This window comes from Lepidochelys kempii, chromosome 2 (assembly GCF_965140285.1).
Source record: "Lepidochelys kempii isolate rLepKem1 chromosome 2, rLepKem1.hap1, whole genome shotgun sequence".
NCBI classification, from domain to species: domain Eukaryota; kingdom Metazoa; phylum Chordata; order Testudines; family Cheloniidae; genus Lepidochelys; species Lepidochelys kempii.
The window spans coordinates 110,222,314-110,248,213 of record NC_136381.1 but is presented as its reverse complement, the minus strand read 5'-3'; the positions used below and the strand labels follow the sequence as shown (position 1 = coordinate 110,248,213).

The 25,900-nt window shown below is 42.3% G+C and overlaps 1 protein-coding gene and 2 long non-coding RNA genes across 5 annotated transcripts in view; 1 reads left to right on the top strand and 2 right to left on the bottom strand.

Annotated features, from left to right (window-relative positions):
• The window catches only part of SIRT5 (sirtuin 5), a 24,969-nt gene extending 5,704 nt beyond the window's left edge, over positions 1 to 19,265 (bottom strand). The window contains exons 1-7 of one of the 2 annotated variants that reach the window (XM_073331921.2): positions 19,109 to 19,265; positions 14,878 to 15,016; positions 12,529 to 12,723; positions 11,523 to 11,656; positions 8,158 to 8,383; positions 6,429 to 6,516; positions 2,371 to 2,424 (exon numbers count right to left, since the gene is read on the bottom strand). In XM_073331921.2, the coding sequence (XP_073188022.1) occupies positions 2,371 to 2,424; positions 6,429 to 6,516; positions 8,158 to 8,383; positions 11,523 to 11,656; positions 12,529 to 12,723; positions 14,878 to 14,992 (812 nt within the window). In that variant the 5' untranslated portion in view covers positions 14,993 to 15,016; positions 19,109 to 19,265. The remainder of the gene's footprint in view (positions 1 to 2,370; positions 2,425 to 6,428; positions 6,517 to 8,157; positions 8,384 to 11,522; positions 11,657 to 12,528; positions 12,724 to 14,877; positions 15,017 to 19,108) is intronic. The other variant, XM_073331922.2, reaches the window with a different exon arrangement.
• LOC140906951 (uncharacterized) lies at positions 19,254 to 23,978 on the top strand. Of its 2 annotated transcripts, XR_013635344.1 has the most exons (4): positions 19,254 to 19,582; positions 19,862 to 19,960; positions 21,424 to 21,535; positions 22,331 to 23,978. It is a non-coding gene; the product is annotated as an uncharacterized LOC140906951 (long non-coding RNA). The 2 variants fall into 2 exon arrangements; XR_012157311.1 differs by having other exon boundaries at positions 19,254 to 19,960.
• On the bottom strand, positions 23,965 to 25,900 carry LOC140906952 (uncharacterized). Its single transcript, XR_012157312.1, has 2 exons — positions 25,408 to 25,900; positions 23,965 to 24,573 (listed from the first exon to the last, which is right to left on the bottom strand). It is a non-coding gene; the product is annotated as an uncharacterized LOC140906952 (long non-coding RNA).

Below are 25,900 nucleotides of genomic sequence, written 5' to 3'. Positions count from 1 at the left end.
ACTGGGACCATCTGCCCGGGGCTGCCCGATCAGTAGCCGGTGCGGCTGGCCCCTAGGGCCACCCCAGCTGCTCGGGTGGCTCTGGAATCAGCTGCACCAACCACTGCAGAAGTCACGGAGGTCTGAGAAAGTCAAAGAATCTGTGACTTCCGTGAAAGACTCGCAGCCTTAGGCATAATAATATAAAAATAATGTTTCACATTACAGCTGAAGCTAAGACATCAAATCTCTGATTCCAAAGGACTCTATAGTACTTTACAAAATTAATTTTGTGCGGGCAGACATCAAAGGGGGTATGTTTGTACAGAGTCAGTTGAACAACTGGGGATTTAAACTACTCCACTACATTTGGACCACATCCTCTTAACTACAGGATACAGGAAGAGCTTCCTCTATTATACAGTGCAACTATATCTCTGGGTGAAGTACAGAAGCTGTTTAACAAGATTGAGCAATACTACCCAACAGTCTAATGCATGAAATGAAAAATAGTATAGTCTAGTGCAAAAAGTTGAGGTAAATAATTTACTGCCACAAAAACTGCCATGGGATTTTTAATGATCACAAGATACCTTGCAGCAGACAACTCCAAGCATAGTATTAGATACTGCCTCAGAGGAAAGAGTGCTAGCTACTGAATAAACAGCAGATTATCCTGTAGTACTTGGCTGCTTGCTACCACTGTTCAATTTCCCACTTGCTAAACAATCTATTCATTTAGCCTTGTCTTTACCAGAGGCGTACACAGATAAATAAGCAATCTATTTTTCTTCACTCTAACCCCTTGTGATGCTCTGTACCTCGGGGAAACACCTTGCACCCCCATGTTCGTCCTTATAATATGACTGTGTGGTATCCAATGCAAAGTTTGTCATGTCGGGTGTCTTCGGAAGGCTCATGATGCACTGAGCATTGTTTTATAGGTTGCAATTTCATGTATATAGTTATGAGGCTGAAAATGTGTCCTCATGGCTTAAAACAAGCCCAGGCAAAAACTCTCCAGTAGCAGAGGCCCAGGCAAAACTCTCCAGGAGCAGAGGGGCAGTTCACATCTCATCAGGACATGTATGGAACAAACGCAGCCCAGCCTCACAGGAACAAAGAACACTGGCCTAGGCAGAAACAAAGGATCTGCTGGACTCTCGAATGAGTCACCCCTCTTCCCTTGGTCAGTTTGGGACTATGATGAGGTAATGTTCACCTGACCCTGAAGGGGAGTGGGGGGGGGGGGGGGGGACAAAGCCAAGAAGGAAGAAAGAACATGATAAAAGGGAAAGACATTTGCCATGCGCTCTCTTGTTCATCTCCAGACACCACCACCAAGTGACTGAAGCGCTGATCAAAGAGGTGAGCCTGGCTGAAGGGCAACCAGCCAGCCTGTGGTGAGACACATCTAAGTTTGTAAGGGTACGGAAAGCGTTAAGATCAGCTTAGAATGCGTTTTTCTTTTATTTCATTTGACCAAATCTGACTTCTTGTGCTTCGATTTTAAGTGATTATAAGTCAATCTTTTGTAGTTAATAAATTTGTTTATTCTACCTGAAGCAGTGCGTTTGGTTTGAAGTGTGTCAGAGGCTCCCCTTGGGATAACAAGCCTGAAACATATCAACTTCTTTGTTAAATTGACAAACTCATATAAGCTTCCTAGGGTCGTGTCTGGGACTGGAGATATTGGCTAGTGTCATTTGGTCGGACAATCCAAGCAGTGGCTGGCCAAAAGTGCTCACTCATGTAGCTGGGAGCAGCTTATATGCCAGAGGCTGTGCGTGAAGAGCCCGGGAGTGGGGGTTCTCACAGCAGAGCAGGGTAAGACTGACTCCCAGTCGAGGATTGGCATGACCTAGCAGATCACCAGTCCAGATAACACCAGGGGAACATCACACCCCTACTCCATATTTCCTTTGTCAGTTATCTCTTGTAATGTTATGTTTAAAATTAAGATGTTTGGCACTTAAAACGCAGCACTGGAGCAGCTGCGCCACTGAAGAGCTTAAGTGAAGACACTCTTATGCTAGGGCAGAGCTTCTCCCATGAGCATATAGTTAATCCACCTTTGCAAGAGGCAGTAGCTATGTCAACTGAAGAAGCTCTCTGGCCAACACAGCACTGTCTATCCCGGGGGTTAGATCGGTATACATACGTCACTTAGGGGTGTGGATTTTTCAGACCCCTGAGTGACAGTTATACTGATATATGTCTATAGTGTAGACTTGTTCTGTCTTTCTCATTTTGTACACTTCTTTCACGTTCTTCTGATGCTATGTAAATAATATTAATTAATTCATTTGTGGAGGCATCCTTTCAAAGTACTTGTGAAATTTGAGGGGGATCATGTTGGTGTGGTGAAAAGAGATGAAAGTCAACACTCACCGAGGAAGATTTTCAACTGGAATCTTGGCATCTTCTATTTCAGGGTCTGGAGCACTGAAGTCACAAAATAAAAAAACATTTTAAGTACCAAACAAAATGCTATTACAAGTAAAATGTATTTCTCCAGAGTACTCTCTCAAATCAAGGTGGTTTAGTAGCTGTAGAAAATAAATATATCTACTACAACACTAAAGTCAGTAAACCAGGCTCATAATTGGTTTTAGAATGGCAAGAACAATAATAGGGCTCAGGTGCAAGGCACAAAAAAAGGTGGTTTCCATTTATGTGGAGCACCACAAAGGGGCTGGAGGGAATGTACGTGTGCCCTTTTTTTTGCTTCTCTCTAATGTAAAAAGTTCTGGGATGGGCTTTTTCTTCCTTAAAAAAAAAAACTTTTTCTTGATTTTTTCACATATGAGAAATTCCAGACTTGTCCACCTGGAACAACTCTATATGACCACAGACAGGGCAAGAGTATCACTACACAGATACCAAGGAAGTGAAACCTGATATTGAGGGGAAATGTGATTTTTAGTCAGACCATTTAAAATTCTGTTTGTTTTTTTCATGCCTATTTAATTAAGTTTTTTTCCCTACACACAAAATGTATAGCACTTCAACTATATTGGTATACAGTTATATTGGTACAACACTCCTAGCATGGTTACAGTTATTACCAGTATAGCTTACTCCTGTACAGGAAGGGGAATAAGCTGTATTGGTGTAAGTGCATCCCCACTAATATAATTGTGTCCTCCCTCAGAACTGTAGCAGCATAACTGTAATTGGTTAAATAAAAAACAAAACAAAAAAATCACAGATCTAACCAAAATAGTTATACCAATACAAATTGTGTGTGTAGACCAGGCCTAATGCAATTGGAAGAAAAGACATCTTTGGATTTAATGCCTCCATGCTTTCAATCAAGAGGTGAGAAAGTTCCAAAATTCTCTCTTCATTTTTCCCCACCACCAAATGCCATCAAGCAAAGTCAGAGAGACCAGATCTGATATTCTTAATATTATGAAAGTTAAAAAAAAAGATTTTTAGATCTTCTTTATATATCAAATCAGCAAAACTGGGCACAAATCCAATCTTCCCTTTGCAGGTCATCTTTGGCTAGGTATGCACTACAAAGGGCATAGCTATGTTGGTCAGCGGTGTGAAGAAGTGTGATTCCTGACTGACGTAGTTGTGCCGGCACAAGGCCCTTAGCAAAGGCACCGTTATACTGAAAAACTGCACTTTTACTGGTATAGTTTATTTCATTCAGCACAGCTGGAATAAGCTGTACCAGCAAAAGCACAACTTTGCCAGCATAAACTATGTTCACACAAAGAGCATTTTGCTGCTATATTATACGGTAGCAAACTGCTCTCAGTGTAAACCTGGTCTTTAACTTGAAGCAGCTCTTCTCTTTCGGAGATCTAAAAGGATATTACTAGTTTAATGACTGAAGTCAGATTTACCATCATTTATACCTGAAGTTTTTCTGAGGGCTACGTGCAAATTGTTATTTATTATTTGTACTACTGTAACACGTAAGTCCCCGAGACATGATCAGATTGCAAGGTTCTGTAAAAATATACAGGCCACAGCACATATGGAATGTGTAGCTACATGCCATAGTGAAAAGCAGATTGCATCCACACTGCAGTGTGTAGCTACACTGGTCAGTGAAAGGCTCTGGCTGTGGGGGAGCTGCCAGAGCCTTTCCCCACTGCTTCCCCCATGCCAGAGCCTTTCCCTGCTGCCAAAGTCACTCTCTGTGGCAGGAAAAGGCTCTGGCAGGTCCCTGTGGCAGGGAAAGACTCCAGCAGTGGGGAAGCAACTGCAGGACACTATACTGCTAAAAATAACAGTGTAGACATCGGAGGCACTATTTCAGTGAGTAGAGAGCTGTGTAGGGTACAGGGTTCAGGTGGGTCTTTACTTTACTCACCTAAGCAGTGCCTCATGGTTTACATTGCTATTTATACCCATACTAGGAGGGAGCATAGTGTATGTATTCCACACTCCACCAGAAGAAGCATGCATTGTAGATATACCTATAGAAAGACAGTCCCTGTATAGAATTGCTTACTGTCTAATTTAAGACAAGATGTAACAAGTGAGCGTAACAAACGGTAGAAAGGTGGGGAGGAAGAGAAGGGGATAAGGGTAACAAGTTCATATAGTAACATAGGATAGTAACCACTCAACTCGATGGTTCCAGACCATCTGAAATGTTTGTTCTAATGGAACGGATATACAATTTTGTGTAAGTTTTAGGATAAACAATTTTTCATATACTACATTTATATCTTGTGATATTATGGAGCACCAAAGCCATTCCAAAGTTAAGGCTATAATCAAGCTTTTACTACAAGCCTGATTTTTCTCCTACCTCCAAAATCTCCAACAAAGGAATAGGAGTCTAAAAACTGTCAGATTACGAAGGGGGTGAAGATAGATGTTTTCTACTAAACGTGAAGTGATTTGGACAAAGGGTTCCTGAGTTATCACTTCCTAAAACAGGTTTTCAGCAGCTTCCAAAACTTCTAAACTTTTGGTTTTGGTGACAGAGTGGCAAAGATTTTAAAAAGGGAAAAGTGAGGAAAGGAGAAATAGTACATAACAGTTTAGTTCATCTAGTCACAATCTCATGCACAGAACCAATGTTTCATTTCCTAGAGTCCAACATTAAAAGTTTCCAAAACCAGAAAACTTTGCTTCAAATCCAGTCAAGGTTGCTAAGTGACAGCAATGTACCCATATATCACATCATTTACAAAACTGAAGTACTCAAAAGCAAATAAAAAATAGGTAAGGACATCTTGAAGGTTACACTACACCTTCCACAACATTTTTTAAACAAAGTATATATTTCATCACATCAACCATAACTGAGAGACATGGATTGCTGCGGGAATTTTAATGTATTTTTGATTTTGATATCTAAATATTTCAAGGAATATTGGTGTATGGGGATATTAGTTAATATATCAGAAAAAGAAATAAAGTGCCTATTGCTGTTTCTTGAGAATAAGGGTGCAGCTGTAGTTTAATAGCCAAATGTATGACATTCTGTGGCCTCACCTTTGAAATAACAGATGTGTCATTAAAGTGCTCATTATTGATATAATTTGTATTTGACAGAAAATTGTATTTGATTTGTCACTCAGAAATCTTAACTGATCTTTTAAATACAGCTTGTTGGTTTTGGAACTTCCCAGAGCTTTTGTTGTTAAGCATCTTTCATTTTTCCTTTTGTGTAGGTGTCACTGCGTTCAGTGGCAATCCAGACCAGGAAGGGGCTGTCACCACTTGCCCTGCAATCCTGGGTGCCTTACAGTGTTTTGCTGCTGTAGCTCCCAGCCTGCCTACAAGCACGCAGGTCACACCCTGAGTGTCTGTGTGTTAAACAGCCCTGGTTCAGCAGCTCTGACCCCAACCCCACTCTGGCTTCCATCAGCCTTGGTTACAATCAGCAAGGTGACCCCAAATACATTCCCAGTTCTGAATTTTACCAGTGTGGTAGGTGTCGTGAATATGTCAGGCCTGACAAGAGTTGCTGACACATAGTAGCGAACCACAAATGGGCCTTGGTGTCACAATAGGTAAATGAAGATATTAAAAAAAAACCTTAATGAGTTATATAAAATATAAGCCTAAATATATAATACCTAACTGGATCCAGGTTAGTCTCTGCTAGAACCATTTAATGTATCACCATCTAGTGGGTTATTTTTAATGAACTTATTCTGCTAATTTCCTGTAAGTATGATCATTACTTAAAAAACTTGGAAAAACATGGCTAAGCCCCGTGTGCACTTTAGCAGTGAGCTGTTTCAGTGGCCCGACATCTTCCCAGTTCTCAGTGAATAAAGTTAGAATTAATGAAACAATATATCCTATGTTTTCAAAGCATCATGTGAGCTTTAAACACAATTCCCACTGAGGTAAATGGGGGACACCTGGCTAAAACCCAGCCCCGCTCTGAAAATATCTACCCTGTTTAAGATAATAAATAAGTAGCAAACTGAAAAAGAGAAAGTATGGGTTTCACAATATATTACCCTTTCCCAGCCAAAGCTGGACATATTGGACTCTTGTAATTCTTTGCCACATTTCCACAGCTGGTGCATCGGGTTTTGAATAAGCTACCTGAAATGCACAAAGCAGCAATTCCAGATTTTAATATCAAACAATGACTTTCAGATGTAGTTACGCATGCAAACAGTTATATCCATCCCAAGTGTTCCCTTATTTGACATTGGAGAATATATCTTGTGGGCCGTTTAAGTTACAGGAACACAGAACTAAGAAATTCCAGCATGGCAGCACTGTGAATTAGTTTATTATAAAGCATGTACATAAAACATTTTTGATTGGCAGTCAAAGAAGCCAATAGCACATTTATTCACAAAGCCAGGATACACCAAAGGCAGGAGCACAAGTTTAATAGAAACTGCCATGCTGAACCACAGAAATGGTCCCTCTAGCAGACTGTGTCTTATACTGTGGTTTATCTCATGACATCTAGATGACTACAACACAGTGTTGCTGAAAAAAATAATTTTACAAAAAAATGGGAATTGTTTGCAATCTGGCTAAGAAGGATGACTTATGATTGTAGCATTTCCCTCGGAGTACAGGAGAACTGTGTTAAAACACACACTTTGTAATTTGCACAAAAAATGCTCAAAAAAGGTACCTCCGACTTCTCAAATAATTAACAGCAAATGATACAGTGAGGCCTGACATTACTAAGACTTTGTAATATACTGTAGTATATTTTGAAAAAATGAAGTATAATCAAAATTAAACTACACTTATCAGAATAAGTGAACAAAATACTTTGTGAGGTATTATCCCTGCTCGCAAACTGGAAAACTCAGTAATTTGTAATTCCTACCCTTTAGGATAAATAAGCTAAGTTCTATTGTATGAGTATATTCATCCAAGTGGATCTGAGACATGCAAGGAGAAAATATTAAGAGAGAGACAGTTCCAGTGCCATCGTCCATATAAAAAACAAAATGACAAACAACAAAGGGAAGAGACAGCAGGTGATGACAAGTTCAGCAATAGCTGGTCAGAGTAAGTGCATGTGTAACCCACACACCTCCTTGGGTGTGGTGTTCTGTTCCATCTAGTGGCACCGAGACCACTTAGAGAGAGTTAAATGAGTCTGCTTTACAGCCTTAGCTAACAGCCAGCTGGCTTTTAGCTCACGCAGTAGAACCTCATACACTAAGCTCCAGAGGTCCCAGGTTTCATCCTGCCTGCCGACGACCAGGGTCTGTTGGCGTTACACATGCATTAAGACTGGTCAAAATTTTCCACCTCAAGTGCTTGACAGAAACTGGGTTTTCAACAAAACAACTGTTTATGTGAAAGTGTCTGCTTTCCCTGGAAAATGTTGACTTTTAATCTAAAACTCGAACACCTGAAAACCAAAAATTTTATTTGGAAATGCCACCACAGCACCTCGTGAGCGATAGTGCACCCATCCCAGACTACATCTTCCATGCTGCTCCCTGGTGTCCCCTCTTCCTGAGCAGCTACAGTGCATCATGGGAGGCCTTGGCCACAGTGTGTAATGAGAGATGTAATCTGGCCAGGAGCCAGACCCATAAAGGACAACTGGGCCACGTGGCTCTGGGCCACTGGGCACGTGGCATTTCTGAATAAAAATGTTTTTGGTTTTCACTTGAAGTTTTTGACTTCACTTCAAATATTTCAGTAGAAACTCTCCCCCGCATCTTCTGAGCAGTTCTAGCGTATGCGTGCATTAATACTAACCATGAATTTCTAAGAGGTGTTTTGTGCCCGCCTTTCTGTGGAGCTCATCGATGTTCTGAGTAATGACCACAACACTCCTTCCCTGTTTGCTCAGTCTGGCTTCACACTCTGCAATGGCAACATGTGCTGGATTTGGTTGTTTACTCAACATCAGTTCCCGGCGGTAATGATAAAATTCCCACACACGGGAGGAGTTCCTTGCAAAGGCTTCTGGGGTAGCTAATTCCTGAAAAAAAACAAACAAACACCATTCATTCATTCATTCATTCATTCATTCATTCATAATAAGAGCAAAACAACTACACCTGATAGTAGATATGGTCACATGTAAGTTATTAGGGATGTTGCGCAATTAAAAAAAGTAATCGCATTGTTAACCGTGCTATTAATCGCACTATTAAATAATTATAGAATACCATGTATTTAAATAGTTTTGGATGTTTTCTACATTTTCACATATATTGATTTAAATTACAACACAGAATACGAAGTGTACAGTCCTCACTTTATATTTATTTTTGATTAAAAGTATTTGCACTGTAAAAAAAAAATAGTATTTTTCAATTCACCTCATACAAGTACTGTAGTGCAATCTAGATCATGAAAGTTGATCTTACAAATGTAGAATTATGTACAAAAAAACTGCATTCAATAATAAAACAATGTAAAATTTTAGAGCCTGCAAGTCTACTCAGTCCTACTTCTTGTTCAGCCAATCGCTCCATTTGTTTACATTTACAGGAGATAATGCTACCTGCTTCTTGTTTACAGTGTCACCTGAAAGTGAGAAAAGTCATTCTCATGGCACTGTTGTAGCTGGCGTCACAAGATATTTATGTGCCAGATGTACTAAAGATCATATGTCCCTTCATGCTTCAACCACCATGCCAGGTGACATGCATCCATGCTGATGATGGGTTCTGCTCAATAACAATCCAAAGCAGTACGGACTGACACATGTTCATTTTCATTATCTGAGTCAGATGCCACCAGCAGAAGATTGATTTTCTTTTTTCGGTGGTTCGGGTTCTGTAGTTTTTGTGTTGAGTGTTGCTCTTTTAAGACTTCTGAAAGCATGCTCCACACCTCATCCCTCTCAGATTTTGGAAGGCACTTCAGACTCTTAAAACCTGGATCGAGTGCTGTAGCTATCGTCAGAAAGCTCACATTAGTACCTTCTTTGCATTTTGTGACATCTGCAGTGAAAGTGTTCTTAAAATGAACAACATGTTCTAGGTCATCATCCAAGACTGCTATAACATGAAATATGTGGCAGAATGCAGGTAAAACAGAGCAGGGGGCATACAATTCTCCCCCAAGGAGTTCAGTCTCAAATTTAATTAACGCATTTTTTTTTTTTTAACAAGTGTCATCAGCATCGAAGCATGTCCTCTGGAATGGTGGTCGAAGCATGAAGGGGCATATGAATGTTTAGCATATCTGGCATGTAAATACCTTGCAATGCTGGCCACAAAAGTGCCATGCAAATGCCGGTTCTCAGCTTCTGGTGACACTGTAAACAAGAAGAGGGCAGCATTATCTCCCGTAAATGTAAATAAATTTGTTTGTCCTAGCAATTGGCTGAACAAGAAGTAGGACTGAGTGGACTTGTAGGTTCTGAAATTTTACACTGTTTTGTTTTTGAGTGCAGTTATGTAACAAAAAAATTCTACATTTGTAAATTGCACTTTCACGACAAAGATTGCACTACAGCAGCTGTATGCAGTGAACTGAAAAATACTATTTCTTTTGTTTATCATTTTTACAGTGCAAATATTTGTAATCAAAAGTAATATACACTTTGATTTCAATTACAACACAGAATATATATGAAAATGAAGAAAACATCCAAAATATTTAATAAATATCAATTGTTATTCTATTGTTTAACAGTGTGATTAAAACTGTGATTAATCACAATTAATTTTTTTGAGTTAATCACGTGAGTTAACTGCGATTAATCAACAGCCCTAGTTATTACCTAAATGACAAGATAACATCAGAGTATTTGTAACCAGCTATATCCAACAAGAATACAAGTCAATAGCCAGAATCAGTCCTCCTTATTCTATAGGGGCATGATAAGTCAGTGTTATACAGGAGGCCCGACTAGATGATCATAACCGTTCCTTCTGGCCTTATAATTATGGATCTATAAATACTGTATTTTATGCAATGAAGAAATGCCATTGAAAGTTGCATATAATTTTACTGTAATATTATCCAGAATTCTCTCCTTTTACACTGTGCACACAGAACTCATTCTACACTGCCCAACCAAGCCTCCTCTTGAGAGTACAAACACAATACAAGGAAATTAAGAGAAACATAATAATTAATATTTTATATGCACTAAAGTAGCCATAAAACTATGCACCTTTGCATGATATATTTTGTGCTACTGGTCATTTCAATTTGGCCTTAATTTACGTATAATATAGCCAAATAATAGGCTTTCATTCTGGCAGCAACTAATACTTTGTCTCCTGCGTGTCTATAAAATCTCAGCCATAATTCTGCATTAATACGCGTTTTGCATTCAGTTTTCTTGTTTAAAAGATAGGGGGAGAAAGCTCATTCAAATAAAGCCATCTGAACTATATACTTGCAGTGCTATATAAAGATTGAACATTAATATGTCAAAGTTCTCCTATAAAAAAACAACATTTATATAAATATACTGTATTTAAATGCACAATTACTGAAAGAAATAGAGGTGCACCTTTATCATGCCAGTAACTGGATAACTACACAGCTGCTCTAGTTTCCAAAAGAATTAAATCTTTCATGAGCATTATCTTAAACACACACACATAAAATTGATTATGATGGCAGTGCAAATATAAGAAAGGGAACATTAAATCAAGTTAATTTTGAGCCACAGAAGGAGCACAGACAGCAGGTTACAGTAAGAAGTTGTCAGTGTGTTTCAGACAAAATCATCAAGACAAGACATTTTCAAGCTTTAGAAAGTGTTACAAGCAATCAAACAAACAAAAAAAATGTACTCAATTCCGTCCTTCATCCTTGTTTTTTTCAATTTGTCTAATTCAGAAAGGGAGAGGTGTCCTGGAGGAAAAAAGCAAGCAGGGAAACAGCAAGGAGGACCCCTAAGTGTCTCCAAGAGAGCTAAGACTGTTGTGCTGACCAGCAAAAAGAAGAAGTTGCAGTTGCATGAGGCTACCACAGTGGAGCATGAGAAGAAGCTGCAGAGATGGCTAAGCAGAGAACATTTTATCACTACTGAAGCACTGTGGGAGCACTGCAACCCTTTAAAATAGCTAGCTGCTTCTGACTCATTGCAATGGCACATCTGAATTAAAAGAATAATAGTCACTCATCAAACGTCCGGCCCAACTACATACCTGAGCTTGCCATTTTCTCCAGTAGCCCCCTAAGCCTCTGAAGGTAGGAACACCACTCTCGGCGCTAACACCAGCCCCTGTAATAATGGCTATATGCTTTGCTTTGGCAAACACTTCTCGAAAATCAGCCATATCTAAATATAATGGAAAAAATTAACAATAATTGATCCACCAGTTTTGTTTCATGTTTAAATAGAGACCATTTAATCACTCAGATATTTAGCAATGGGCATACAAGCACAATGTGGCTGTTGGGCAAAACTGCCACACATTTAATTTTAGAATATCTATTCTTTCCTGATGTTCTGTACATCAAAATTAAAAGTGTTATCTATGAGAAAACATTTTAAGCCCTGATCTTGTAAACACTTATGCACACAAGTAGCCCTACTAACTGCAAGAGGACTACTCATGTGCATGAAGTTAAGTACACACGTTAAATGTTTGGAAGACTGAGGCTTTAAACAAAAGTTCTTATGCTGGAATTAATAGGGATACTATAATAATTCTGAAATGCTGTAATTTCTAGTTATATATAAACCCCTTTCAACCAAGTGGTTGGGCCACCACTTCCCACAGCTCCACCTGCGGACGCTCAGGTAAACAAAGTGTCTCGCGGCCCGCCGGGGGCTTACCCTGAACAAGCCACGAGCCAAGTTTGGGAACCCCTGGTCTAAGGGCTTCCATGGAAGGCCCCAATCCTTAGATTAGGGTTGAAAGGACTGGGACTACTGAGACCCCATAAGAACAGGTGCTAGTTCTGAACTATGGCTGTGATAATCTTGTGATCACAAAGGAAATCAGGGGGAGGAGGGAAGGCTGAAGGACTCCTCCTCCCATAGCCAGTGTTAGGGTTGGGATGATGGCTGGTAAGCTTATTAGCATGCATGTAAGGGGTTTTTTTATTGGTTTTAGTATGTTTTCTCGGTAACATTTTTTATTGTAAGAATAAAATAGGCTTGCATGGGAAGTGCTGTGTGGTACTTTATAACTATAGCAATTACACCTGTTAACCATCGCTGATGAGAAAGCAAGCTGGTGTCCTCTGGCAACCTGTCTGTGCTGGGAATAACACAGTGAAGGCAGGGAACTGTGTAGCCTGGAAATACCCAAGTCAGAAGGGAAAGAGAGGCGGGTCTCCACCCAGAAAGACAATGGCTGGGAAGCTGGAAGCCTGAGAGTGGGTGCCCTTGTTGGACCACTGAGGGGAAATACAGATGTAGTTACCCTGACCTGTGATACAACCATCTTAAAATTTTTCATACATTATGCTAATTAAAAGGAAGAAACAAATTAAAATCTAGTTAGTGTAAAAAACATTAATTGAAAATAGTTTAAGGTACGACATTTGCCTCTGAGTCACCTTGTCAATTTTTGGTTTGCATTTACATTTATCAATCATTTTCCCAGTAATGTGTGAAAAATCCACACAAGTAGCTTGGAAAAGTGACTGATTATAAAGGGCAAAGAATTAAATTAATACACAAAGGAGCTATCAAATGCACAAGCTGAAAAACAAAAATATTTGCATCTCTAATCTCATTAAATTATAGTCATCTTAGATGTTGCTTTGAACTATAGCAAACAAGATATTTTCAGAAAGAAATACAATTTGTATGTCAACAGAATCCCTTTAAATTGACAGATGTGAAGTGACCTTCCCAAAGTCACACAGCCCAAACCAGACCACATCCCTCCTAGAATGTGACTGTGGAGGTGGACCTTCGATACTGTTTGTATTTTACAATCTAAAATAATGGTTCTCAAACCGTGGGTCAGGACCCCAAACTGGGTCGCGACCCTGTTTTAGTGGGGTTGCCAGGGCTGGCTTACACTTGCTGAGACCTGCGGCCAAAGCTGAAGCCCAAGCCCCACCTCACGTGGCTGAAACCTGAGGGCTTCAGCGGTGGGTGGCGGAGCTTAGGTTACAGGTCTCCTGCCCACAGCTTGGGTGTCAGTTTTGGCCCCCACCACATGAGGCGGTGGGGCTCGGGCTTTGGCCCCCACATCCTGGGCTGTGGAGCGTGTACAGGCTCAGGCTTGGGTCCCCCGTCCTGGGGTCATGTAGCAATTTTTGTTTTCAGAAAATTGGGTCGCGGTGCAATGAAGTTTGAGAATCCATGATTTAAAAGATGTTGCTTGTTGTATTCAAGTTAAACTAACTCTTTTGAAGAAAGATTTTCATGTAGATTATCACCTGGATTTGAATAGCTGTAGCATTACCCAATACCCTATCTGTGAGTTGGTGGGAGTGGTTTCACTACCTCAATTCCTGCAGAAAGCCTGCAGTGCAGAAGCAGAGGAGTGAATTTTAAACTGTTTGAATATGGAAGACAAATCTAAATATATACACAAAAATATACAGTGACACAAATATATTGCTTATTTTATAAATATTGACATTATAAAAAGTGTTAACAGGAATAGCCATTTTGACCCCTAACTATGTCAGGAACTTGGCAATCATTCAGCTTGATTGCAAGGAAGGTGACTTTCACCCATTTAAAAAAAAAACAAAAACCCAAAGCTTCATAGCCACACTTTTCCATTTAAATACTTGTCTCTCCAAGAATCTCACTTTCAAATTAAAATATAGATTGCTATTATCAAAGCCCGGGCAAGTTCAAATCAAGCTTATAGGCGAGGCACAAAGCTTTTATTAAATCATCATTCTCCTCCTGATTATTACAGCTTCACTGTAGTGATGCTGTATTTAATGTTGAAACTGCATTTCCATTCTAAACACTCATTATCAGGCACTTGTAACAGGTTACTCGGAGGCTGAAATTTCTCATGCTAGGTCAAAGCCTAGAAGGATTTTTTTTTTTTTTTAATCTTTTCAGTCATTTGAATTCAAGTTTAAAAACATACCATTTATTACATTTTCCATAGGATTTTCTTGCACTTAAACAACAAAAACATTTTTTAAACTTCTAGCTTCCATCCACATGATGACTAATTTGACCTGTTTGCAAAAATTAGGATTAAAAAGTTATAGAAATACAAGGAACAGGCAAACGCATTAATTTCCCATTACTTTACAAAGGGATAAGGCAGAGAACTGATTCTACAATCACAGAGCCAAAAGTGATTCAGCAAAGGAGACTGGTGGTTTGGACCTTGCAATCTTTAAAACAAGGAAACATGTGCAGGTATTATACAGTATGTTTATATAATATACTCTCTCAAGTTTGGAACATTTATGTTGTTCAGTACTGTGTGTCTACAACAATGCCGCTTAACTTTAACATACTCAAAACTCAGGAAGCAAGGAAGACAGAAAAATAATTGACAGAATATTTGTCTGGAGTACAGAAAGAAAAAAATACATAGCACAGGAATGAATTTATCTTACTTGAATTAGGGCGAGCCATTTCTAAGCAAATCCTTTGTTTCTTGGAAGGAGGTGGCTTAAGTCCACAATATGCTTGCGAAACCAGCCTTCTACTGGTAAACTGGAAGAGACTCATCAGGATCACTTTATAGTTCTTAATCTGAAAAGAGAGATCAAATGAAAAGTTATATGAATACATGTTTATATGGCAAAGATATACAGCGAATATACTCTTAAATACTCTCTTTTCTGTGTCACAAAAAAATGAGGTACAGTATTTACTATTTCATCCTTCACCCCGTTTGCCCAAGTATTGCTTATGGGCAAAGTTCACAACTACAGTATTTCAAACTTACAGAGCAATCAAATAATATGGTAAAACATAACATAAAAGATTTAAAGGACTGCCAATCCTCTTCTTGCAGAGAAAGTACTGAAATACCTATATTTTTTCCAGGTTTTTTCCCCAGTATGAAACACAGACATGTCAAAATCTTACTTGAACTCAAGGTGGAATAGCCATTTAATATTTTCCCCCATAAAATGAATTAATACTTTCCACTCTGCTGTGACCCTTGAGTCCTTGTATTGAAAACATACAGTATAGTCTCATGGGTTTAATAAACAAAAATGCAATACTGTGCAGACTCAGTAATCCTTAGCATATTCAGGGCTTTTAATTTGTAATACTTCATACAACCATTAACTAATTCTGTGATTTATTCCCCCTTTACAGATGGTAAAACATACACTGGGGAAAATTCACAACTGGAGTAAACTATTACAACTTACACTGATTTCACTGGGAATTGTGTCCCCTTATGACAAGGCTGATGAGACCCTCAGACAGGGTAAGGGTGACCAAGTGCTTAGTGGGCCAATGGGCTAAGACCATTCAGCCAAACCCATAATACAGATTTCAATCCTGCTGTTTAGCGTGTTAGATCCAATTACCTCTCAACACAGTACAGCTGCTCTATCCTTTTCACCTTGGTATTGTAATTTTCCTTATACTATGTAACATTTATAAAGAATGAACATATTGGAAAGTGTTATTGGTATATACCCGTTCATTAGCCCATTCGTTTATAAGCTGACCCCCCAAGATGGATAGGTAAAAATAGTAAAAACTTTATGACCCTTTCATAAGCCGACCCTATATTTTAGGGGTTGGCAAACATTGGTTCCTAGCCCATCAGGGTAAGCCACTGGCGGGTTGGGACATTTTGTTTACCTGGAGAGTCTGCAGGTGTGGAGCCCCTCAGTTCCCAGTGGCGCAGTTCGCCGTTCCCAGCCAATGGGAGCTGCAGGAAGTGGTGCGCCACTTCCCGCAGCTCCCATTGGCTGGAAACAGCAAACTGCAGCCACTGGGAACGGAGGGGCTCCATGCCTGCAGACGCTCCAGGTAAACAAAATGACAATGTATTAGATATTCAATTCAATGATTTCACAGAGTTTAAAATCATCAAATTTTGGTGTAGACCCGTTTATAAGTCGACCCCCACTCTTTGATGCATCACTTTTTTACCAAAAATATTCAGCTTATGAACGAGTATATACGGCATTTATAAGTTCATTTCCTCTTTAGTGGTAAATGGAATTTAAAGTATTTTAAAAAGATAAATCTCATACAATCCACTAAAACATAGAGAAACTATACAAAAATGGAGGGAAGTAATAATAATAAAAAAAACCAGCCTTCATATTTATATTCACTACAACCAGCATATTTTTTTTCCTTAAATAGAATCTTCCCGGATATTTAAAATCCACAGTACTTTCCACTGACTCAGATGTTCTTACATCCCAATCAAAAGAAGAAGCTCCCCCTATATTTTGAAACTGTAGGAGGTAAAAACCACACACAAAACTAGTGATTATTTCCCTTATATTACCTCATCATTTTCTCATTATAATATTGAAAGAATATTCTATATAAAAATATTTAAACCAATTTTAACTATCTGATATTGATGACAGAACATACATACTAAGATTATACTAATGCAAAGAGTTTATTGCACTTTACAAATATCATGATTTCATTACTGGCACCACAGCATAATAATGTTGTCTATCAGACACGTTAAAAACATTAATACAGCTTAGACAAGCAACTGTACTGCTGAGAGCACACTCTAGCATGTATATTACTTTGTTACACACTGAAACAAATCAAAGACAACAACAGTATGTCAAACAGAAACATGTAGGGCCTAACTCCTGCAATGATAAATGTGTGGGTGGACCTGCGTTCACAGACCTGATCTATGGATGTTTGCATTCATGTAACAATTTGCAGGATCTCAGATTAGAATCTCACTGAGGCAATGGTTTGTGGCAGGAATGAGAGACAGACAAAGGGAAGTCTTATTTAAAGGGTCACATGGGGATAAATATGGGAAAAACCTTCACTTGTTCTTTTCTAGACTAGAAAAATGTGAGCGTTAACAATTTAAATGGAATTTTGCACCTAGTGTAGAAATGAAGACACAGTTTAGCACTTTAAAAATGTGCTAGCGGGATCCTGGGTTAAACACAACATATCCTGCCCACATTATATGCCAGGGGTCTGTCTAGACTAGGAGAATAGGTATGTGTTTTGTAAATGTATTGGGGTGACCCTAACCAGCTAAAACCTTAAGGCTCACTTCCCCCTACTTCAAAACAAGTAGAAAAATATTTATCAAAAACTTCAAAAATTTTTACACTCATCCAGCCCCAGAGTCTCTGGTTGTGTCCGAGGTCCAAGAAAAGACCTGATCTACCAAGGGTATGCTGAAAAATAAGGACTCCAAGAACTGGATCTTTTCAGGCATAAGGCATATTCATCTGCCTCCCTCCAATTTTGTATCACAAACAACAAGGCCCTTTTTGCTAAATACAGATTTTTGACATGGGAAAGAATAAGCCCATACATATACAAATTCCATCAGGAATTTAGAGAAGAGCTAAGAAAAACCATCAAAGAGTATCAGATGGTACCGCAGGTGGCTATAAACCCATCAGCCCATGGCCATTAGCTTTACCACACAACGTGCCTCTTGATTGCAGGCATCCAACATATATTGCATAGCAGGTGCATCTGACTAGAGAGGACATCCAACAAGTTGGATGAAGTGCCCCACTCCCTCAAGGATTCAAGGGTGATGCTGAGGTCGCTAGGGATCTACACCCCTGACCAGACCATGTCTAATCTAGAAAACAAGGATGAGAGGGAATTCTTCAAATATGTAAGAGGTTGTTACAGAGAGGACAGCTATCAGTTGTTGTCCATGCCCACAAATGGTCGGGCAAAAGTAATCAGTTTAGTTTGCAGTGAGGGAGACTCAGGCTGGATATTAGGAAAAACTTGCTAACTGTAAGAGCAAAGCTCTGGAACAGGAGTGGCCAACCTGTGGCTCCAGAGCCACATGCAGCTCTTCAGAAGTTAATATGCGGCTCCTTGTATAGGCACCGACTCCAGGGCTGGCGCTTCAGGTGCCAACTTTCCAATGTGCCCAGCGGGTGCTCACTGCTCAACCCCTGGCTCTGCCCCAGGCCATTTAGTTCATCCCCTCCCTCAGCATGGGGGCGGGAGGGGGAGATGAACTAGATGACCTCTCAAGCTCTAGGTTTCTTTGAAGACACAACTTGCCCTTTCTAGGCCTGGATTTTCAAATGTGCTAGGGCTGGTCTTCACACAGTTTTTGTATGGCTTGAATTATACCCAGCGTAATGAAAGCTGAACGGGGTATAAGTCAAGCAATACCAGGGACAGGCAAGCCCTTAATATGTGTCAGTGTAACCCACACCCAGCCGGTGGGGCACTCTTATCCCTAGCGGCGAGGCAACACAGACTCACCAACCAGCCTGCTACTGCCCTGGCACCCGACCCACGCTTAGCTCAGTCAGTGGAGGCTCACGCTGGGTTGGAGGGTCGGGGGGGGGGGGGTCTCCCAGCGTCCCACCCCTGGTTTAACAGGTGGCAGCCTCAGGGAGCGAGGCGGGGGGCGGCTCGGGATGCGGCTGTAGCCGGGCAGGGCGGCGCTCCGGCAGCAGGGGCTCAGGCTTTGAGAGCCAGGCGTCCCAGCCCGGCTCCCCCCGCCAAGGCGAGGCCGGCCCGGGCGGGTGCGGGGTTATCAGCCCCCGGCCCCGCACAGCCCCTGACAGGCCCGTGAGGGGAGAGCCCCCAATTCCCCCGCCCCGCCCCGCCCCGCGTCCCCCGGCAGGTTTCCCGGGGGCCCGGCCCCGGCCCGGGGCGGGTACCCACCTCCGCAGCAGCGCCCGGTCGGAGGCCGCAGCGGCGGCGGGGCAGGCGGCAGCGGCTGGCGTCAGGGCCCAGCTACGGCCGCTGCTGCGTGGAGGGCGGCACGTCCCACCCCTGGAGCCGCCGCCGCCGCCGCCGCCGCCTGGGCGGGGTGGGAAGGGAGGAGCCGGGCCCGGCCCAGAACAGCCCCCGCCCGCGCCTGGGGCCCGCCCGGCGGATGCAGCGGGGAGCCGAAACCCCGCCGCTAACACCGAGCCCCCCCCGCCCCGCGCGGGCTCCCCTCGGCTCGGCCCCGGCCGCGCAGCCCTGTCCGGGAGAGACAATCTCCCACCAGCGGCTCGCTCCGGGAAGCGACGCCGGCACCTGCGGCCCCTCCAGTGCTGGCGGGGGTGGGGGGTTAGGTGGGTTAGCCTGGCCAGGAGGCGATACTCATTTCCCCTACGCTGTGGTGCTGCAAGCTGAAACAGACACTGACGGGTATTTCTGATGGTACAGGGCCCATGTTATAGGCCAGATTTCCCTTCGGTTCTTAGCTCTCAGATCTGAACGGAATCAGATTTTAGCCTTGGGGGATACCAGGGCCTCAAGGCCTACATGGTACTGGATTTCTTTTTACAGTTTCCCCACACCGACTGGCTATGGCGTAGTCCCTTCCCCCTTACTGCTCTATCCTTTCCTCACTGGCCCTTGAAACATTGCTGTTGCCCTTTTGGGCTTCTTTCCCTTTTCCATCTTCTGATGCTCTTCTCATTGCAGAGTACTGGTATGCGGCACAGTTAACTCAGCCATTAGCACGTTATCTCCCATTTATCTGAAAACTGCACACCTAGTGTTGAAATCAGCAGCAGAGAGAAGGTACATCACCAAGGAGAGACTGACAAAGACGTTTCCAAGGACCCTGCAGTACTGATTCACGTAGTTAAATGGCCAAGACCTTATTGCACACCTGCAGTTAGTGGCTTTCAAATGACCAGAAACATCAAAAACTGGAAAAAGGACAGAAATAGACATTATAAGTGGAGAAAACTGCCTGAATCAAAACTTTCCGTTCAAATATCCTTGAACTTTAGCAAAAAGAACAGGAGGACTTGTGGCACCTTAGAGACTAACACATTTATTTGAGCATAAGCTTTCATGGGCTACAGACCACTTCATCGGATGCAAGCTACAGAGGCGTGTTAGAAATATTCTTTGAGTCAGAGATGTCGAAAGTAGGATTTTAGATCACTGCAGAATTGTATCATGTTCGTGGGTCTGGAGGGACAAAAGGAGAGGCCCTGAGATAGAACAGACTCTTCTGATAGGCTAAGAGTACAGCTGGAAAGATTAACAATATTGTTGGGTGGGTTAAGGGAACTACTGTTGTGGCTCCTTGTGGCATGTAGCAGTTTAGACCGTTTAGTGTCCTTTTTCTTTTGTAGAGAAGTAAAGTGTGTGTTGTAAATGGCTTGTCTAGTTTTTGAAAAGTCAATCCATGAGGAGGTTTGTGTGGAAGGTTGTTTTTCATGAGAGTATCTCGTTTTGAGAGCTCAGTCACAATCTTTCCCCGTTTGCTGTATAGGATGTTGATCAGGTGGTTTCACAGTTTCTTTGAGAGTGTGTGGCACAATCTCTCAGTATCCACTGAAGTGGGCTGTAGCCCACGAAAGCTTATGCTCAAATAAATTTGTTAGTCTCTAAGGTGCCACAAGTTCTCCTGTTCTTTTTGCTGATACAGACTAACATGACTGCTACTCTGAAACTTGAACTTTAGGAAATTTCAGGTTTGAACTACACAGCTTCAATCCATTTCCAGTATTACTCTTCTAAAATATAGGTACTAAAGTATAGAAACAGATTAAAAGCAGACAGCCAGATCAAAAACCACAAGAGAGGCTAGAGCAGGAAAACTCCATAAAGAAGTCACTTGTGGCGTTTCCCCCACATTATTCAGTTCAGCTCCCAGATCCTGTGAAACTGCAAGAGACAAGGATGATTGCTAGCTCACTGTTTCAGAATGAGCTTGCACAGCTCTTATAACATCACCTAAGCTCTAATGTCATGTCACTATCAGTGCACTGAACATTTACAAGATACCAAGAAATTATATTTTCAGTATGTCAAAATTAGATTCTTGACTATAAGTTTCAGAAGTGCCAGTTTTATGTGAATCCATTGTCAAGGTTGTTCACTTGCTGCTGAGTGAAAAATCTGTTTATTGGTGTGCTTACATGTGTTGGGTCTTATTTTTAAAAGAAAACTAATTTATAATGTCCATATCTCAATAGTTGGGTTATTTTTACTTGTGTCATTGGTATTTTATCTTTTGTCTTTGATAGTGACCTTGGAGCTACGCTTGGAAGGCTTAGATTTTTATCAGTTATTGATTTCACTGTACACATGCACAAATCAATGAAAAATATTTCCATCAATGATAATCACATTTTACAGGTAGGCACAGTAAGAAAAATGTTGCTTGCAAACTTTTGAGTCCCACTTTAAGGTGTACAAAATGTGTTGTAATGTTGGTGTTAGTGGATCTGGAGAAGAGGCACCATTTAAGTAGGGTGAAGAGGGCTGGGGGGGAACCACCCCCTCCTGCTGGCCCTTGTGCTTTATCATGTGTTAATTTTAGGACTAGGAAGGCACCAGCGTGAGAACCTAGGAGGTGCAGCCTCCCCATAATTTGGAACAACAGTAAACATTTAAATTGATAAAAATTGAAAAAAATGCTTAAAAATAAACATCAATATTATCCAAAGTTATAAAAAAATCAAATTCTGCCAAGCCTACTTAACAACAATGAAGTTTTCTGTGGTGAATATTTAAATCATAGGGAACAGAATAAATAATTTAATTAATTATGACAAAGTAAATTCAGTAAAGACAAGTGCAAAGTACGACACTTAGGGTATGTCTACACAACGAAATTAGGTTGATCTTATACAAGTCAATTTTTAGAAATCTATTTTATACAGTCAATTGTGTATGGCCACACTAAGTGCATTAAGTTGACGGACTGCATCCTCACTACCATGGCTAGCATAGACTTTCGGAGCGTTGTACTGTGGGTAGCTATCCCACAGTTCCCGCAGTCTCTGCTGCCCATTGGAATTCTGGGTTGAGCTCCCAATGCCTGATGGGGCAACAACATTGTCATAGGTGGTTTTGGGTATATGTCGTCAGTCACCCCTCCCACCGTGAAAGCAATGGCAGACAATAGTTTCGCACCTTTTTTCCATGCAGATGCCATACTGCTGTCAGTAGATGGTGCAATAGGACTGCTAACCATCGTTGTCATCTACCACTTCCGCTGCAATCCTACTCTCCTGATGCCATGAATCCACCTCGCAGGCCCTCTTGTCATTCTGTATAAATATCTATTCTCGTGGCATCCATCATCATCCACAGCTTCCACTGCAACTCTGCTCTCCCGCAGACGCCACACCATGGCAAGCATGGAGCCTGCTCAGCTCACCGCTGCTGTTGTGAGCATTGTAAACACCGCGCGTTATCCTGCAGTATGTGCAGAACCTGCAAAAGCAAGCAAGGAGGTGACGACAGTGCGATCACAATAGTGATGAGGACATGGACACAGACCTCTCTCAAAGCACAGGCCCTGGCAATTTGGATATCATGGTGGCAATGGGGCAGGCTCATGCCGTGGAACACCAATTCTGGGCCCAGGAAACAAGCACAGACTGGTGGGACCGCATAGTGTTGCAGGTCTGGGATGATTCCCAGTGGCTGTGAAACTTTCGCATGTGTAAGGGCACTTTCATGGAACTTTGTGACTTGCTTTCCCTTGCCCTGAAGTGCAAGAATACCAAGATGGGAGCAGCCCTCACAGTTGAGAAGTGAGTGGCAATAGCCCTGTGGAACCTTGCAACGCCAGACAGCTACTGGTCAGTCGGTAATCAATTTGGAGTGGGTAAATCTACTGTGGGTGCTGCTTTGATCCAAGTAGCCAATGCAGTCACTGAGCTGCTGCTATCAAGGGTAGTGACTCTGGGAAGTGTGCAGGTCATAGTGGATGGCTTTGCTGCAATGGGGTTCCCTAACTGTGATGGGTGATAGACAGAACGCATATCCCTATCTTGGGACCGGACCACCTTGGCAGCCAGTACGTAAACCACATGGGGTACTTTTCAATGGTACTGCAAGCACTGGTGGATCACAAGGGAAGTTTCACCGACATCTGTGTGGGATGGCCGGGAAAGGTGCATGATGCTTGCATCTTCAGGAACTCTGGTCTGTTTGAACAGCTGCAGGAAGGAACTTACTTCCCAGACCAGAAAATTACCGTTGGGGATGTTGAAATGCCTATAGTTATCTTTGGGGCCCCAACCTACCCCTTAATGCCATGGCTCATGAAGCCATACGCAGGCACCCTGGACAGTAGTAAGGAGCAGTTCAACTATAGGCTGAGCAAGTGCAGAATGGTGGTAGAATCTGCATTTGGATGTTTAAAAGCGCGCTGGCGCAGTTTACTGACTAGGTTAGACCTTAGCGAAACCAGTATTCCAATTGTTATTGTTGCTTGCTGTGTGCTCCACAATATCTGAGAGAGTAAGGGGGAGACATTTATGGCAGGGTGGGAGGTTGAGGCAAATCGCATGGCGGCCAATTACGTACAGCCAGACACCAGGGCAATTAGAAGAGCACAGCTGGGCACTCTGCGCATCAGAGAAGCTTTGAAAACCAGTTTCATGACTGGACAGCCTACAGTGTGACAGTTCTGTTTGTTTCTCCTTGACGAAAACCTGCCCCCTTGGTTGACTCTACTTCCCTGTAAGCCAACCAACCTCCCCCACTTCGATCACCGCTTTAAAATAAAGTCAATATTGTCATTAAAATCATTAATAAAGTCAATAAAGTCATTATTGTTTCAAAATCATGCATTTTTATTAATTCATCACACAAATAGGGGGAAAACTCACAAGGTACCCTGGGAGGGGTGGGTGAGGAGGGAAGCACCGGGTGGGGTGGTAGATGAGGGGAGACGGGAAGGACAAGGGCACACTACAGTTCAAAACGTATTGAATGCCAACCTTCTGTTGCTTGGGCAATCCTCTGGGATGGAGTGGCTGGGTGCCTGTACAACCCCTCTCCCCAGGCATTCTTAGGCGTTTGGGTGAGGAGGATATGGAACTTGGGGAGGAGGGCAGGGCAGTTATACAGGGGCTGCAGTGGCGGTCTGTGCTCCTGCAGCTCCCCCAGATGCCTGAGCATGTCAGTTTGCTCCCCCATTAGACTCGGCATTGCATCCTGCCTCCTTTCATCGCGCTCCTGCCTCCTCTCATCGTGTTCATTTAATGCTTTCCTGGATTCTGCCATTGTTTGCCTCCACACATTCTGCTGAGTTCTTTCAGTGCGGGAGGACTGCATGAGCTCTGAGAACAGTTCATCGCGAGTGCGTTTTTTTCGCCTTCTAATCTGCACTAGCCTCTGGGACTGAGATGATAGGGAGAACGTAGAAACATTTTCAGCTGCGGGAGGAAAAAAAGGGAGAGTAGTATTTAAAAAGATACATTTTAGAGAACAAAGGAAAGACTGTTTCACACTGAATCAAGTGATTCACATTACATAGCACATGTGCTTTTGGTACAAGGTCACATTCGGCCTCTTATATTGAATGCCTGCCGGTTCGGTGTGAGACATCGCACATGCTTGGCTGGGCAACAGAATTCGGCTTGCAGGCAGCCATGGTAAGGCAAAGGGTTTCAGCTTCTTCAACCTTCAGAACATGTGGGAACGGTTTCAAACAGCAGCACCCTCCTTTCCCATACCAAGCAAAGCCCGTTGGGTTGGCCATTTAAACGGAGGGGCTGTGGTTTTAGGGTGATTGTGCAGCACAACCCAACCCCCACCCCACCCAATTCTCTGGGATGATTGCTTCACACCTCCCACACCCCCACAGCATGGCTAGTATCAGGGAAGATCCCTGTCAGCCAAATGCGAACAGCTCAGCACGAACGGGCCTCCCTGCACCTTAGCATAGCTAAGAGCGGGGATGATTTCTTTTCAGCCAAAGGCAAACAGCCCTGCAGGAACGGACACCTCTGAATGTCCCCTTAAACAAATTTCCCATATTTCAACCAGGTGACCATGAATGATATCACTCTCCTGAGGCGAACACAGAGTACCTCCAAGAGAGCTTCATGGAGATGTCCCTGGAGGATTTCCGCTCCATCCCCAGACATGTTAACAGACTTTTCCAGTAGCTGTACTGGCCGCGAATGCATCCCAAGTCTTCAGGGCAAATTAATCATTAAACACACTTGCTTTTAAACCCTGTATTATATTTACAAAGGTACACTCACCAGAGGTGCCTTCTCCAGCTTCACGGTCCGGGAGCCCACCTTGGGAGGGTTGGGAGGGTATTGGCTTCAGGGTGATGAACAGTTCCCGGCTGCTGGGGAGAAGGGATTCTCCGCTTGCCTGCTGTGTGCTGTCCTCAACCTCCAAGAGCTATAAGCTGAAGCTAGACCATTCAAACTGGAAATAAGGCATAATTTTTTTTTTTTTTTAACAGTAAGAATAGTTAACCACTGGAACAATCTCTATATGTTATGGTGGATTCTCCATCACTACCAATTTGTAAATCAAGACTGGAACTAAAAAAAGATACGCTCTTGTTCAAAATTAATTTTGGCATGTTCTAGGGCAGGGGTGGCCAACCTGTGGCTCTGGAGCCACATGCGGCTCTTCAGAAGTTAATATGTGGCTCCTTGTATAGGCACCGACTCTGGGGCTGGAGCTACAGGTGCCAACTTTCCAATGTGCCAGGGAGTGCTCACTGCTCAACCCCTGGCT